Genomic DNA, 17271 nt, shown 5'->3' with positions numbered 1-17271 from the left:
CGAAGGGTGCCATGGTGCGGGTGAAGGTGGCCGAGCTGCAGAAGGCTGCGGCAGAGGGACTCCGTGAGTGTGGCGCCGCCACGACGGCACTTGATGAGGTGGTGGAGAAGTGGGAAGCCGATGAAGCGAACTAGAAGGTGTCCGATCGAGAACACCTAGCATTTCAATCCTCTGCCTATCGTGTCGTGTGTCCACAGTTTTGTGTCTAAATCATGATTTGAAAAAAATCCCCTCGTCTACCCTACGTCAAAGCACATGTCTAAGGCCAGTCCAGTCTTACAGGAGCTGCGGTGCCACTGTCTATGGGTGGGGTAGAGGTTCGGGGGTTTTCTCGACCTATGTGAGAACGTGTTTTTCTTAAGCACAATGCACGGGGCTGTCTTACCCTGCGGGTCGAATTTTTTTGTCATTGTTCAATGTCCATGCTATTGAACCTCCCTTAATTAGTTAATTATATGTATGCATGCATGGATTAAGTTTTTAGAAAGAACCAGTGCGCTTGCTTCTTACTACATGTGGAGGGTTCAAGACATTTCTTATTATTGGCGATGATGAATAGAGTCTACCAAATTAAAGGCCAGATGAAAGACCAGTGCGCTTGCTTCTTACTACATGTGGAGGGTTCAAGACATTTCTTATTATTGGCGATGATGAATAGAGTCTACCAAATTAAAGGCCAGATGAATTTCTTGAATTTCTCTTTTTTCGTAGCGTATCTTGTGAGAATTAACATGGTGCCTCCGCTGATATCTCTATTCAGTAATAGTAAGAAGTAAGATATGTATGCATGGCTTAAGTTTCTAGAAAGAACCAGTGCTCTCGCTTCTTACATGTGATGGTTCGTTTGAATATGTCCATAGAACATGCGTCGTCATAGATTATTTTACCGCCAAAATAATGTATTATTCTTCTAGGTAGAAAAGATCAAGGATGACAGCCTAACTCTACTACAGATTCAACCTTCACTGCTGGTCCATTACTGCCGGTTGCTAGTGAATCGGTAGTGATAACTCTTCAGTACCGGTTAGCTTCAAATCAGAAAATGATTATGGGTCCCCAAAAACTGGTAGTGAAGGTCAATATTATTACTGGTTGGTGGCTAGAATTGACAGCGTCACTGCCGGTTCGTGGCTTGAACCGACAGTGGTGTTGTGCTATCACTATCGGCTTTTGGCTTGAACCAGCAGTGGTGTTGTGCACACTACAAAGCCTACGTCCTTCTCCCTCCTTCCACCCATCCCGAGCACACTCGGCCAAGGAGGCGCCTTTCCCCAACTCTCCCTCCATTGCTGCGGCTATTCTTCACCAAAATGCTCAATGAAGGTCTTGGATTTTCAAGCATGGGCATGATCTTCTTGCTTTAAGGTTAGTAACAATCATCCACTCCTTTGAAATTGTAGCTTTTCAATTGTTTTGATGGCTCGATTGCTTCTCATTCTAGTCATTTCTCCATTTAGAGAGCACTTTTCAATTGGATCTTTAGGAAGGCATTCAAATCGTGGTGAATCCATCTTCCAAATGGTTGGTCTCTGTATGAACACATTATAATTCCTAGCAAATTACATGGCGGTTTTGATGATTGTATATATGTAATGCTTTAGTTTTGTATGGACTAGTGTAGAGTTTTTTTTCAATAGGGCTACTGATTTCAATTTTGATGACCAAACCTATTGTTTGGCGCTATAATTATTGTTCATGATTAAGTCTCTAATTTTTATTTTTTGTTCACCAAAAAACTAGCAGTGATGATAGGAATAGCACTGCTGGCTCAAGTACCGAGCCAACAGTGTTGCCCAAATCAATACTACCGGTTAGAGCCCTGAACCGGAAGTGATCACAGGAACAACACTGCCTGCTCGGGTGATGAACCAACTATGTTGTTTTCCTCAACACTATCGGTTGGTACCACGAATCGGCAATGTTGGCTCAACAGAACACTACCAGCTTGGGTAACGAACAAGCAGTGAAGTTCATTATCACTTCTGCTTAAAAACCCGGCAGTGATGTGAACCCTCCATCACTGTCAATTTGGTTGTGCCGGTTCAAAATCTAGCACTAAAAGGGGGTTTTGAACCAGCAGTGATGTGCCGATCTGGGGTAGTGTAAAACATTGCAAAAATAAACAGTACAAAAAACCCAAGGATGATGCCGTAAATCATTGCAAAACTTTTTAGAAAGGTTGTCGGCACTAAACGAAGACATACAATACAGTACAAATGCACTTGTTGGAAAACAAGCAATGGTGTAAACTAGAAAAATAGCAAGCATAATCACTGGTAAGGAGCTTCAAGATTTACTGGAAAGGTCCTAATAAAAAAAGGTTTCTTGACAAGTCCAACATGGTCAGGCTAATTGGCATGGGAGGAATTGGACCAGTTAATTGGTTTGAACCAAGTAAGAGTTGTTGTACGAACTTGTGTTCCATGTTTGCTGGCAACCTTCCGTGGATTTAATTGTTGGAGATGTCCAAATAAATGGTCTTTGAAAAGGTACTGCAAAACCAGTCTGGAAGACAATATATCATTTATACCTGTGTTGAAAATATCAAGGCGATTAATATCCACCATCGATGAGGATGAATGGACGGCAACGGAGCGGTGCTGCATGGAGGTACTGTGCAGTACGACTGCATAGATTTTTTTTTCCACCACAGAAAAAATTTCTATGCAGTCGTGCTGCACGGCATCTCTCCGTGCAGCACCGCTCAAGACCGTTAATGGGCTGTGCTGAATGCCGTGGAAACGTTGATGGGCTATGCTGCATGGGCTGTGTTGCATGCCATGAAAACGTTGGTGGGCTGGAACATTGGATTGCCTACAGTGCCACCGGAGGGTTCCTGACGCATTGCGGGAGGAACTCCACGCTAGAGAGCCTGGTGCACGGCGTGCCGATGGTGGCCTGGCCGTTGTTCGCCGAGCAAAGGCTAAACGCGGTGGTGCACGCGCTGATGAAGCGAACTAGAAGGTGCCCGATCGAGAACACCTAGCATTGCAATCCTCTGCCCAGAGTATGTCTGCAGTTTTAAGTCCAAATCTCATGAGTTGTATGTTCTTGAATCTCCCGTAATTATATGTACTGGTCCATCAACCAGTGCTATCTCACGTGTTAGAATTTTATGAGATATAAGGAGTAGATACTGTTTAATAATTCATTCGTTCCAAATTATAAGATGTTTTGGCTTTTCTAGATATATCTTTCTTACTATGTATATGGACAATACATCTAAGTGTACAACAAAAGTATGTATTTAGAAAACTCAAGACGTCTTATAATTTGTAATAGAGAGAGTATATCTGATTAATAAAGAATTACTTATATTAAACTGTATGTTTTTATCTTTGTTTATTTTCTAACATAATATACATAGTAGATACTCTGTAGTCTTATCTAGTTATCATAAACTTATTAACTACTATTTTTTTTCAAGGAACTAATATATATATATATATTTTTTATCCATATTCATATTTTTCCTTTGCATGACACCTCCTATATATTTTAAATATGCAGTTACTTTGAACCTTTATCATTAATCATGGTGGCTCTTGTTGCATCATGTATCTTATGAAGCCATGAATCTAAATTTTGATTTTTCAAATTTTATTCTTATCAACTTCTATGGATTTTTTTTATCTCAAGTTAAGTTGAAACTCTTGTTCTTATTGTATCTTTCATTAACTCTCCGTTTTACATTTTTTAAAATAAGGATTTCAGTCCATAGAGTATGTTCTTAAGTACTATAATAGCATAAGCCATTATTTGAAACATCTACCATATCACTTAAGATAAATCATAGAACTTGAAATGAGATCTCAAATAGGGGTAGCTATGCTAACCTCAAGAGAATTTTAATACTTATACCTTATATTGATTGACATTTTATTCTAAAGTATTCTTAAAGGGTTAGGAAAATATAGCACCAGTGGTCTCTACTTCTCAAGATGATTAAATTTTCCTATCAAGGATTCATATTTGGAGTTATGGTTATACTATCAATATGGACATGTCAAACATTTTAGTAAAAATACATAAATATATCTAAAGTAATAGTCTATATAAATTATAGTTATGGTTATATGTTTTTAAATAATTTGTTAGTATCATTAGTACATGAGTTGTTAAGAAATTATTTTTTATGTGATGAAACATAACATATATATTTTATTACTCATGAATGTTGGCACAACACATATATTTACTCTAATCAAATCTTCCTATACTAATATTGATAGAGGTGGGTAATGTAGAAATATATATATACTCTGTTTGTTATCTAAATAAATAACAAATTTTATTAAATTAAAAACAAATATAAGTTCAACAACAATGAGTGTGCATTCATGCTGTTGCATAATATTTTGTATTGTTTGGTTTGAAGTTGGATTTCGAATTGAGTCAAAATTTCATTTTGAATTTGCTTTGGAAAAATTAGAAAAAAAAGAAGAAGGAAAAATAAATCTCCTTTCTCCTTCCTCTGTTTCTGGCCGTGGTCATTCCTCCCCGCGCGGCCCATTTCTTTTCCAGGCCGTCGCTCTTCCTTCCCCTCTCCGGTTGGGCCGATGCCCAGCGCCCCTTTTCTCAGCGCCAGCCCAAGTCGGCTCTTCTCCCTCGTCGCGCCGGCCCAGCCGCACGCCCGCTCCCGCTGACCCGCACGTTTCCCTCCGCCCGCTGACCGCCTGGGCCTAGCCGTCAGACCCTTCTCCTTCCTCACGTCGTGGCCGGCTCAGACTCTTCCTCCGCACTGATGCCGAGTCCAGTGCTTCTATGACCCCCGTGGTGCCGTGACGCCCAAGTGATTCGGCCCCATAAATAGCGCCGCGCCTCCTCCGCCTTCCCATCTCATCTGCCGCTCAGTTTTTCGCCCAAGCAAGCCACAGCCGCACCTCGCTCTAGCGCCACCGCGACAGCCGCCATCCACCGAGCGCCGCGCCACCATCGTTGCTTCCCGCATGCCTCTTTCGGTTTGGGTGAGATCCCCATCCTCTCCTCTCTCTCCCGGTGTTCCTTTTTCGCTCAACCGTGCACTGTGGGCCGAGAACCATGTGCTCCAGAAACCAGCAATGGCGCCGCCATGGTCAAGCCGCCGCCGGCACTGTTCCGGCGCATCTTCTTCCGCCAGATTGAATCCAAGCCGTCTAGATCTAATCCGGCGGTTCAAATTGAAGGATACACCTTCGATCGGAATTTTTGCAAATACGCCCTTACAATTATTTTAGTATTAATCTACGTCAAAAGCGAGTTTACAGATTTTGTTTTCTCTTTTTAAAAGCGTATTTGGGTTCGGTTATATTAAAATACGTTTTCAGCTATTTAAAGTTTTGCCATTCAACTTGTTTTAGCCATAAAATCTTCGTTTTAACTCTGATTTGATCCGTTCAAGTTGCGTTAGGTTCATAATTAAGTGATCTACATTTTCATGCTACTGTAAAGTATGTTTCCAACTTTTAAAATTCGAGGTTAGATTTAATCTATTATTTTGCTATAGGAAAACTTGTTTAATTCATAACTTTTCCGTCTTAGATCCGATTTTTTGATCTTCGCGTCTGTGTGTTCGTAGCGAGACGTAGATTCGTTTTCCAAACTTTTCATCTTGATTCTATGTTGTTGGTGTACTATTCTAATCTATAGCCTTGTTTGCTTTGCATGATTGCTCCTGGATGCTTGTATGTTGCTGTGGTTATCGAGTATAGACGGTGAGCAGTTCGTGGGAGATCAAGGGTACGACTTTGACGAGCAAGACCAACAGGAGTACTTTGCTCAAGGCAAGTATAGCATGGGATCATCCTTGTTTCCTATTCACTTTAATTCATTAAATTCATATTGCATGTGTCGCCTTGGTAGGAATTCTCTAGAATTGAACTTTTACCTTGTTACCTACGGGTTATGCATTTGGGTAGCTCTGTTAGTGCTCAATTAAACCATGATCTTGTAACTAGACTAATGGTATATGCAATAAACGTTAAAATATGACTTTTTAGCAACATGGAAACAGGGGGCTAGAGTATTTAGCTACTTTCTAAATGCTTCAGATTCCTCTCCCTAAGGACTTATCTGTTAGTGATCATCCAGGACTTACAGTACAGCTGTGAGGGCTACATGGCTCTGGCTTTAGCTCAGTATGAGGACCTTTTCTAGCTTGTTAGTGGTTACCTTTATGGCGCAAGGGGGGTGTGTTCCGGGTTGGATATAGTGTGGCCTCTGTCCGTCAGTGTATAGGCTGCGTGTCATTTAGCCTGTCGGAAGGGGAGCTCTACATTCGCAGGCCATAGAAACCTAGCGGCCCTAACCTGTTAGACGAACCTTTGAAAGGCTTCATAGTGACCCCTGCTTGCTCACCTTGGAAGTGTTTTGGGAGTTATAAACTCGAGCATATGGGTATCACGACTCACAGTGAAAGTGTACAACCTCTGCAGAGTGTAAAACTGATATATCAGCCGTGCTCACGGTCACAAGTGGCCTTGGAACCCTTATGGAATAGACGAACACTAAGAATTATTTGTTTATGCTATTCATTAATCATGTTTACATTTGATCATGTGTTTTGCATTGGGAACTGAAACAACTTGTTGCTATTCTTAAGCTAAAATTTTGACAATTAAAAGCTAAATGCTGTTAAACCTATGTCAAGCCTTTTGAGCCTCATGAACCCCGTGTTACACTTGTTGAGTACGACATGTACTTACGCTTGTTTATTTTCATTACTTGGATAAAAATCCCGGATGGGTAACAGATGACCTTGGGTATGATGATTTTTCTGAGGACTTCTAGACTTGTGGTCAACCAGTCGCCGTCCCTGTGAAATGGAGCTTCCGCGAGAGATCTTTTATTATTTCCGCTATATTTATGTGATAACTCTGTCTTATTCGTGATGTAATAAACATTTGTGATGATACTATTCATAATTTGTCGGCTTATGTGTGTGACTGATCTCTGGGCGCACATAAGATTTTGCACTCCATTTTATCCTTAAAATTGGGTGTGACAGTCTTTTAACTTTTAATCAAGTTGTTGCAATTTTTTTACATGTTAGTTAGCAATTCTAGTATTCTTTATCTTTTATTCATTTTTTTATTAAAAAGAGTCCAGGTCCTAAATCAAGTTGTTGTAATTTTTTATTAAACTCGGCTTGCATCCCGACACTAAACATGTTGAATTTGTTATATCATAGGATAAATTGTGTGTATTATTATTTATGTATCATAGTGCATAAAATTAAATTAATAATATTGATATGACATAATGTTTTAGTAAAAATATATAAAGATATTTAGAATAATAATTTATGAAATTTATTATCAAGGTGTATAAATATAAAGTGTTATTGCGACGTGGTTTGTTAAGTGAACATTTTTTCCATGTTTCATAAGTTGTTAAAATAATTATTTATCATAATGTATACATGTTTATTTGATATACATGGTGGAATATAGCATCATAATTATTTTATTTCACGATTATAGAAGTCTGTGAATTAGAAATATATATGCATCGTACTTCGTGGATATTGATTTATTTTTTAATAATATATATTACTATTTATGTGTACATTCAAAGAATTTTGTTTCTTTTTTATAATGACTAAGGTAAGAAATACCTTATATTATCTTTCATAATGACATATATGGATATGTTAAATGCAAACTTAGAATATTACTTTGCGTTATATTTCATAAAGATAAAGGTAGATAATTTATAAAATCTTTAGGACTTATTTTAAATTATCTTTCATAATGGTATACGTGGGTAATTTAGATACAAAGTTCGAGGATTAAATTATCTTTCTTAATGACAAAGTTGGGTAATTTAGACGCAATGTTAGGTGGTTATTTTAAATTAGGTTTCATAATGGCCAATGTGGGTAATTTAAACGTAAATTTAGGAGGTAATTTTGAATTATCTTTTGTAATGGTAGAGGTGGGTAATTTACATGCAAAATTAGGGGGTTACTTTATGTATTTTTCATAATGACAGTGGTGGGTAATTTTTGAATAAATTACAGATCTAATGGCCATTATTGGTGATGATGATTAGAGTCTACCAAATCAAAGGCCATATGTTTCTGATTTTTGTGAGAATTTATAGGATTTATCTTTTTTCCTAGAGTGCCCGGTGAGAATTAACGTGGTGCCTCCGTTGGGACCTCTAATTAGTAATAGTAAGATAAGATAAGATGCATGGATTAAGTTTACAGAGAGGACCAGTGGGTCGCTTTTTTATTTGATCTTCATTTGAGTCGTCATGTTCAATGAAGTTAGTCAAACTTAAGATAGTTTGACTTGGACAGATTTTAGGGATTGATTCATTTGGGATGGAGGAAGTACAAAAAACCAAGGACGACGTCGTAAATTATTGCAAAACATTTTAGAAAGGTTGTCGGCACTAATCGAAGACATATACAATCTATACATTCCAAATGCATTTGTTGCAAAACAAGCAATGGAGTAAACTTGAAAAATAGCTAGCATAATCATTGGTAAGAATAGAGAAGAGAGGATCGAAGGGGTGGTACATACATCAACCCTACATAGGAATACATCGATAACGGGCCCAAGTCTTCGTCGAGATTCGTCGCCAATATTATTACATCACCATTGGTCTTCATCAACACGGAGCCGCCACTTCGTCCATGAGATGGACATCTCGTGTGCTCTAACAGAAATTCTGCAAGACACGTCAATAATGATGGCAATGCTTACAGGAATATACCTTGTCCTCTAACACATGCAAGACTATCATATCCTCTAACATATGTAAAACTCCCCAACAATAATGTCCTCTGACATATGCAAGACACTATAATGTCCTCTGACATATATATGCAGGACATTCTTCAACAACGTCCTCTCACGTATTCACTGGCATCCTCTGATATATGCAAGATGCCTCGACAATATGTCCTCTTACATATGCAAGACACCAAGAATGACATCCTCTGACATGTGTGCAAGATGCTTCTAATATGACTGCAGCTCCGTCTACAATATTACGTAATTTTTTGCACCTTTCGCTCTGTGCAACTACATCGATTTCAACTACTATACATGATCGGCTACCTCGACATCAACAACTATGCATCCGCTCCTGTCAAAGCATTCATGTCATCATTGTCATCTATGACACTCCCGCTATGACTGCGGGAGGGAATAGAGGAGAGAGAAGGGACAACACAAAAAAGGGGCAGAGGCACCGTCATAGGTGTCGGACCATCCTTCAGAGGCATAGTTGATGATAGAAAAGCGAAGAAATCGGTGGCACAAGACTTCAAATTCAGTCGTAGTCGTTTGCTTCTCTCCCACTGCAACCGAGTGGCACTACAACAAAAACGATTTTGGGAGACACACCTCTTTTATTTTCAGAGGCGGGCAGAATTGTTATGTGTCTCCTAAAATAGCTGATGGTTTATGAAGGCGGTCATTATATTTACAAAGACACCCAAAAGTTGACCGTTTCGCAAAATCGATTTATTGAGGTGGTCATTTTATTTACAGAGAATGTCAAAAGTTGCCTGTCTCCGAAAATGGATTTATAGAGGTGGACCTCTTAACATGTCGCCTCTAAAAATGGCCCATTTCCGGAGACCTTAAGAGGTCCGCCTTTGTAAATCGATTTTCGAAGGTGAGCATTTATAGGGCTCGCCTCAGCAAATCAGGCCCAGATCGTATATCATCCCATTACCAGTCTCTGAGTATATAATGAAAAATGGAAACCCTAGCGCACACTTCCTCTCTCTCTCTCTTTTCCTCATCCGCAAGCGTCGCACCGGCCCTCACCTGCTCTCCTCTCCCCTCACCATATCTTTGCGTCGGTGGGTGGAGTCCCCCTGGTCCCCAGGTGGCGCTCGCGGAGGCGACCATGGCCGGATCCATCGAGGAGGATGGTGACCATGGCCAGATCCGTTGAGGAGGCCGTGGGATCCTATGCAAGGAGGTGGTGGCCGGCGAGTTGCATGTGCGCGACAGCTAGTGGCACTCCTCCGGTGGCGACACAGGCGCTCCTCTCTGGGTGGTGTGCATCGTGTGGGGCCTAGCCTCCTCATCTAGTAGTCGAGGGAAGCCGCTCCGGCGGTAGCACGCAGGACTGGGGGCCCAAAGCGGCGGCCATGGCTTGTGGATCCGGCGATAGCACGCGCGGATCGAGCGATGAGCGACGACGACGCGCAGATCCGGTGAGCGGCAGCGGCGGCGTGTTGATTGGCTCGGCAGGCCTCATCGACGGGCTCACTGTTTTTTTTTAATTTTATTAATGGAGACGGGCAGGTGACTGCCTCTGTAGATCATTGTTTACGCAGGTGTGACAGTGGAGGCGGACTGACTGCTTGTCTCCGAAAATCGTTTTTTGTCTGCCTAGGAAAACTGTTACAGTAGTAGTGGAGGGAATGTTGGAAGTATGGATAGTTATCAATATGGATAGAATTCTAGATATAATAGGTCTAGGAATAATATCGTACCAAGTAGATTTGGAGTCCTACTTAATTATTATGTATTAAGTGCTATAATATGTATCAACCGGACTATGTAGTCCAATCTAATACCTAATCTTTTTTTTTTTTGCGAAAAAGGAGAGAGCTCTATTGATTACTCATGAAACAGGTTACATTCTTTCGCAATCAACGACTCCACGCATTGGGGAACCTGCGCATGCCACACTGCAGAGTGTGACGTGCGTTTCGCCAGCTGCGCTAGTTCATGAGCGATTTCATTTTGCTCTCTCCTCACAAATTGGAAACTCACCCCTGCTAGCAAACTAGACTCATATTTTATATCATTTACAACAAAAGCAAGCTGTGATTTATCCAGACCTGGACGACAAGCTGCTAGAACAACCGTTGAGCAGTCAGATTCAATAATTGCTTTACTCTGCGACCACTCAGCTGCTAGACGCACCCCTTCTAACCGAGCTAAAGCTTCAACCTCCTCATCATTCATCCCATCAAAAATGGCTTTCCAAGCACAAATTATAACCATACCTGTACTGTCCCGCATGATAATACCGATGCCCGCACGTCCAGTTTCTTGGTTAAAAGCTCCATCAACATTAACTTTAACACATCCTTGTTCAGGAGGCTTCCATCTTTCTAATAATTGCCGAGCTTTTCTTTTTTCTATGTCAACCCTGCTTTGTTCAGATTCTGACAGGATAGATTTTTTTCCTTTCATATCCTTCTTCACAATCTTGCACTGGCTTAATTGCAAAGAATCAGCATAGTTTAGTAGGAAACTGACATATACAGACACCGGAATTAGTTTAGCACCATGGACCACCTTATTTCTCAAAAACCATGTCCTCCATAACATGATAGCCGTCAGCTCCGCCATTTGCTTGGGAGCATGACTCATAAATTGGAGTAACCAATCTGGTCCAGTATAGGATAGCAGCTCCTCACTTGGCAAAGCCCAAATCTTTCTCAAAGCAGATCTCAGGTTTCTTGCATGATCGCACATCACCAAGGCATGGAATTCAGATTCAACCTGCAGCCCACACAACTCACACATATTATCCTTTTCTAAGGAGCGTTTCCATTTGTTTAGCCTCATTGCCAAGCCATGGTTCACGACTCGCCGTAGAAAGACTTTTATTTTCTGTGGTACATTAAGCTTCCAGATTGACTTCCACAAATATCTATTCCCTGAAGGGTTCACGCTGCTGCTGCAACAGGTATTATTTTCTCTGTCCCTCAAATGTACAGCAAGCTGGTAAGCACTGTGGACTGTGAAGATACCTGATTTTTCATAGTGCCAAGCAAGTAGATCCCCACGATCCGGACCGTGGACTTTTATCTTCAAGATCGCCTCTGTCATGAGGGAGGAAGAAGTGATCCACACGATTCCAATCCCATTGGATTCTAGACTCATTTAAAAGTTGGCCAACTCCTAATCTAATCTAATCTTCATTGCTTCAAGAAACTGAATGTGAGGAATCTTGATTTTGTTGCAACCTTTTTTCTTCATTGCTTCCTTCAAAACAATTTGTAGTGTCACAAAGATCCGATTTGCTTTCCGTGGAGAGTACTCCAAAAATGCCTACAAAACATGAGTTCAACAAATGAATCAATAAGTACTCCATTTAGTAGTTCAATCATGTCAATGCACCACTTCAACCTAGTCTTCTTGTTAGCATCAGTGAGGTATGGTTTTATGCTACTAGAGTGGCGCCTAAGAAAACCCTTTTTCAAATACCTTTGTATTCTACATTTGCTAATACCAAGTCTACTAGACACATCTTCTATGGTCATTCTTTGCTTGAGTGGAATGTCCCCCAACCGTTCCAAATCAAAAGGGATTGCTTTACGACCACTTCTACCTTTCTTTAGATTAGGAACCATGACCGGGATGTTTTGGCGAAGTTGGTCTTTACCTTGCTTCCATATGCGCTGAACTGTTCGAATCTTCATTCCAAATTGTTCACCAACAATTGTTGTATCATGCTTGCCTAGTTTCCCATTGTTGCTTCTCATCAACAATGCTTGATACACTTGTTGTCTAAGATGATTAGGATAGTCATGCTTCGTTTGGTTTACTTGATCGGCATCTTGTTCTAGCCAAAGGAAAAACACAAGCAATTAGCCATGGCATGTTGTACTACTTATAGGAAGAAAGCAAGAATACTAAAAACAACCATTTTAATACTCACGGCATGTTTTATTTATAGGAAAAAAAACAAAGACATTCATACAATAGATGCTCACGGCATGCTCACGGTATTCGTACATGCAGAAGAGAAAAACATGGTGTAATACATGCACAAGGGAAGAACAAGAGGTAGTACCGATGCCATGCTCGGCGTCTGCAGGCTAATTCAGATCAAAACCGGCATCGCCGTCGTCATTTTCAGCAAGGTTTTGTAGGTAATCGAAATCCACGGCACCAAAATCATCTAATGGCAAGTTCAATTCGAACCCTGTCCAAAAAAGAAGAAAATGAGAAACGTAACCACACGTTCTTGCTTTGAATATTAAACAAAAAAACCAAACAAACTGAGTAGTACATTACCATTTGTGGTGTCGTCCTCCAATATTAGGTCGTTGAGATCGACGTCGCCGTCTTCTTCCAAACGAACGTTCAAATCAAATGGATTAGCCATTGCAGTAGAGAAGGAGTGGACAAGGAAAGAGTGGACCATGGCAAAGAGTGGAAAGATGAACAGGTTCAGATGGAAAGGTGAGCACCAGTTAAATAGGAAAGGAGATGGACCATCGGCCAGACCACACGACAGCGCGCTCGCGGCTGAAAAAATGATTGAAAAACGCGCCATGCAATGAAAACCGAAACGGGGGCACGCGAGCGAGCGCATGCAAACGGCCGAAACGCGGGCACGCGAGCGAGCGCATGCAAACGACCCGGCCTCCGCACAGTGCCATGCAAAATGGCCACGAACAAAAAAGGCGCCTACGGTGGGATTCGAAACGTGGACCACAGCTTCAGCCAACCGAGGGCTAGCCACTCGAGATAAGCAAGATTCTTGTATAGAACACACCCATCTTGCTATTTAATAGGGGCAAGGGTGGAAAGATAACACCTAATTAATCACTCCTTGGATACCACAATCATGTCCTAAACGTCAGGTTTTTCAGAATGGAGGAAGTATCTATATAGTTCATACCCACTAAGCAATAAATGTTAGCTAAAGCTCACTTCTCGTGCTTCTATGTCACCTTTCTTTTCCAGCCGTCCGATCTCTGTCCTCTTTTATTTTCCATCCGTCTGATGTTTATCGAAACATCTGCCCCCCACCACATACGCCCAGCAATCAGCAGCCCCAACTCCTGCGACTCCTTCGGAGCGCACACAACCAGCCTCGGCCCACCTCCGCCCAGCAGCGCTGCCCGCTATCAATGGCGCTGCCAAGCACACACTGCCCCCACACCACCTCCGTCCAGCAGCTGCGACCCCTGCGACTTTCTCTATTCGGCTTCCAATGCTCACAAAGATGGTTCCCTGCGTCTCCCTCCCTTCAGATCCCAGCCCTTTGCGGGTCCTCCGTTTAGCACCGCAGTGCAAATAGATGAGGGGTTTCAGATGAGCGTTCTAAGATGATTAATTCTCTGATCAATTCTCCAATTCAATTGTGCATTTCTGGTGATTAATCCCCCTGTTCTGATTTGTCTTCCCAGTTATTTGTGCCCACGTTAATGTCCTGCTCCATCTTCCTACATTGCTTACTCCCCTTTTCTTTCCCATTTCAGAGTTGTTGGCCCCGTGTCTCCCATTGTCATGAACTCCTGTTGCGACCCTGGAACACTGACCCTGGTCAGCACATTGTGGCAGGTAAGGTTACGTCCATAGGCCCTTCTGCTCTGCTGTGCTCTCAGTCCCCTCTGCTCTAGACTTGCTCTGTTTGTCAATTGGCTCCTTTCAACTTTTTTTCCAGCCAAAGTTTAGTTTCCAAGGTACGTCTGAATTTTTTTTGATGAAACGGTATGTCTGAATTTAGAGTTCATATTTTCTTACAGTTCTATGTACTGTTCATATTTTCTTGCAGCGCCAAAGTTTAATTTCCAAGGTACGTCAAAATTTACAGTTCATATCTTCTTACAACTTTATGTACAGCTCATATTTTCTTAAAGATTGCAACTGTGCAACAGTAATTATTAGCCAAAGTTATAAAATTCCATCAGCATGGAACCTGGAGAAGGTTCGATCCGTTCACCACATGGTCCGTCCAACAAAGTTCAGCAGCAATTATGTCCTTAAAAGAGTTTCAAAAGTGATAATGAGCTAGACAATCCCATGGACACACCTACCAACACCATCAGGTACGTTCCCTTCTCCCAAACCACTCAATCCTGAGAAATTCAATTATTAGTGATAACTAATATACTGTTTCAACTCAATTGGTCATTTGTCCTAGAAGCATTCATACCAATTAATCTTACGATCTATACTTTCCAAGCTCTCAATTCTCAGGAATATGCACAGCCACAAGGTATTCTAGATTTTTCCTTTTATTTCCAAAATGCATACCTTCATATTATTATTAAATTAGTAATTAACTTATTCTCATTAAATGTAGCTCCACGACTTCGACAACTACCGATGAACCAGCAACCAAAAAGATCAAACAGGCGCACAACAATGCAGAGAGCGACAACTAAATTCAAACCAAGTCAAAACTTCATTACTCAAGATTACTGTGCTATCTTAATAAATCTTAGGGTGTCCTCTCCCCTCAACCCACGTGTAATTTGCTGCACTGGAAACATCTTACTCCAGTCAACCTGATATCTGGTCATCGTATTGCTAATAAATTCTAAACTATATGAATACTCCAATCACCTCATGCTTCCATGGAAATGGTGCCTCAAATTTCCGCAGCAACGCGCGGGGAATTCAACTAGTAAACTAGGTAATTTAACCCGGGCGTCGGTGCGGTGACTCTTAGAAGAAAAAAACAAATGGTTGGTATTATTTTCTTAAGTTTGTATACTGGCCAAAGGCTAATAGCACTATATAGCAATTTTTTTGAAATAGTGAATAGTACATGGGAGAACCCTTTCGGCAAAAGATTCTTATAGTAGAGTAATAAAATGGGCTCTACAGATGTCATAAAAATGTATTAAATCTTTCTAAGGATTCCTCAAAAAATGGAATGCATTTCTACCTAAAATACACCGTTGTGGCTACAGAAGAGCAATTTCTCCTAGCTTGTATATGAACATGTCCATATATTAAACAAAGATACACACTACCGGAAACAGGCCCGCTGCCAAGAGCCAGCGTTTTTGCCGAGAGCCAAATGTCGGGCTCTCGGTAAAGAAAGGTTTGCCGAGAGTCGGCCCTCGGCAACGGTAGGCCGTCGGCAAAACCATATTTGCCGAAGGCCAGGCCGTCGGCACAGAATTCCTCTCGGCAACCGGGCCCTTTGCCGAGGGTCCGGCCGTCGGCAAAGAAAGGCCGTTGGCAAAAGTTTATCTTTGCCGAGGGCTGGCTCTCGGCAAAACATGGCCGTCGGCAAACCTGTGACGGCAGGCAAACGGCCTTCACCTGCCGTCTGTTTTGCCGAGGGTCAGAATTTGGCCCTCGGCAAAGAATTACTTTGCCGAGTGTCGTTTCTGTGCCCTCGGCAAAATATTTTTTTTTGCTTTTTTGCTTCCAAAATTTTTCCTTGGGTTTACTATTGTACCTTAAAGTACATATTAAAATTTGGAGTTTTTTTTATTTTATTAGCTATATTTAATAAGTTTATTTCATTTACTTGAATTCTTCCCGGTAATTCAAATTTGAACTACAGGTGCATCGAATATTGGAATTGAGTGATTCAAAAAATCATATTCATGGTATTGCATGTGGTGTGAGACCGTATCCAATGACAGATGCCAAATTTGGCGCATCGTTTTCACGGAACACGGCGAGGAACTTGCGTGTAAAGTATTTTTAAATTATATAAAATGGAAACGAAGTCCGAAATTCACAAAACTTGTCGAGGTGTCATTTCATCGCATGTATAGGCTGTGATAAAAAATTGAGTGGGTTTCGAGCAAGTTGCGACGTTCGATGCCTAAAACTCATATGTTCGATCACATGCAGAGATGTCTGGGTTTTAGGCATCGAACGTCGCAACTTGCTCGAAAACCCACTCAATTTTTTATCACAGCCTATACATGCGATGAAATGACACCTCGATAAGTTTCGTGAATTTCGGACTTCGTTTCCATTTTATATAATTTAAAAATACTTTACATGCAAGTTCCTCGCCGTGTTCCGTGAAAACGATGCGCCAAATTTGGCATCTGTCACTGGATACGGTCTCACACCACATGCAATACCATGAATATGATTTTTTGAATCACTCAATTCCAATATTCGATGCACCTGCAGTTCAAATTTGAATTACCGGGAAGAATTCAAGTAAATGAAATAAACTTATTAAATATAGCTAATAAAATCAGAAAACTCCAAATTTTAAATAAATCTTTTAAATCTTATTGTTAGCCACCAGAAAAAAATTGGGAAAAAAAACAAAATTTTTTTTTGTATTTGCCAAGAGCCTCAAAGGGCTCTCGGCAAAGAGTTTTAAAAAAAAAATAAAAAAAAACTTTGCCGAGAGCCCGGATCTGGGCCCTCGGCAAAGGCCCTGTCCACATAAACCGCCCACGGCCCACTCTGCCTTTCCTCTCGCCCGCGTGCCCCACGTCCCCTTCCTCTCGCCGCCGCCGGTCCCCCGCGCCGCCGCAGCCGCCCCCGCCCCGTCATCGCGCCGCCGTAGCCCACCCCCGCCCCATCCCCGCGCCGCCGAAGCAGTAGCCCGGCCCTCCTCGCTCGGTGGTCGGGCACC

The 17271-nt window shown here is 41.5% G+C and overlaps 1 protein-coding gene and 1 long non-coding RNA gene across 2 annotated transcripts; one reads left to right on the top strand and one right to left on the bottom strand.

Moving 5' to 3' along the window:
• Positions 1-10574: 10574 nt before the first annotated feature.
• LOC136531183 (uncharacterized) lies at positions 10575-11534 on the bottom strand. The gene has a single exon (XM_066523880.1). It carries the CDS (start codon positions 11532-11534, stop codon positions 10575-10577), a length of 960 nt encoding a protein of 319 aa, XP_066379977.1.
• Positions 11535-14450: 2916 nt separating this feature from the next.
• LOC136531182 (uncharacterized) lies at positions 14451-15262 on the top strand. Its single transcript, XR_010777975.1, has 3 exons — positions 14451-14752; positions 14851-14922; positions 15010-15262. It is a non-coding gene; the product is annotated as an uncharacterized lncRNA (long non-coding RNA).
• Positions 15263-17271: the final 2009 nt, after the last annotated feature.

This window comes from Miscanthus floridulus, unplaced genomic scaffold, assembly GCF_019320115.1.
Source record: "Miscanthus floridulus cultivar M001 unplaced genomic scaffold, ASM1932011v1 fs_29_1_2, whole genome shotgun sequence".
Lineage (NCBI taxonomy): Eukaryota > Viridiplantae > Streptophyta > Magnoliopsida > Poales > Poaceae > Miscanthus > Miscanthus floridulus.
This window is presented reverse-complemented; position numbering and strand designations above follow the sequence as displayed.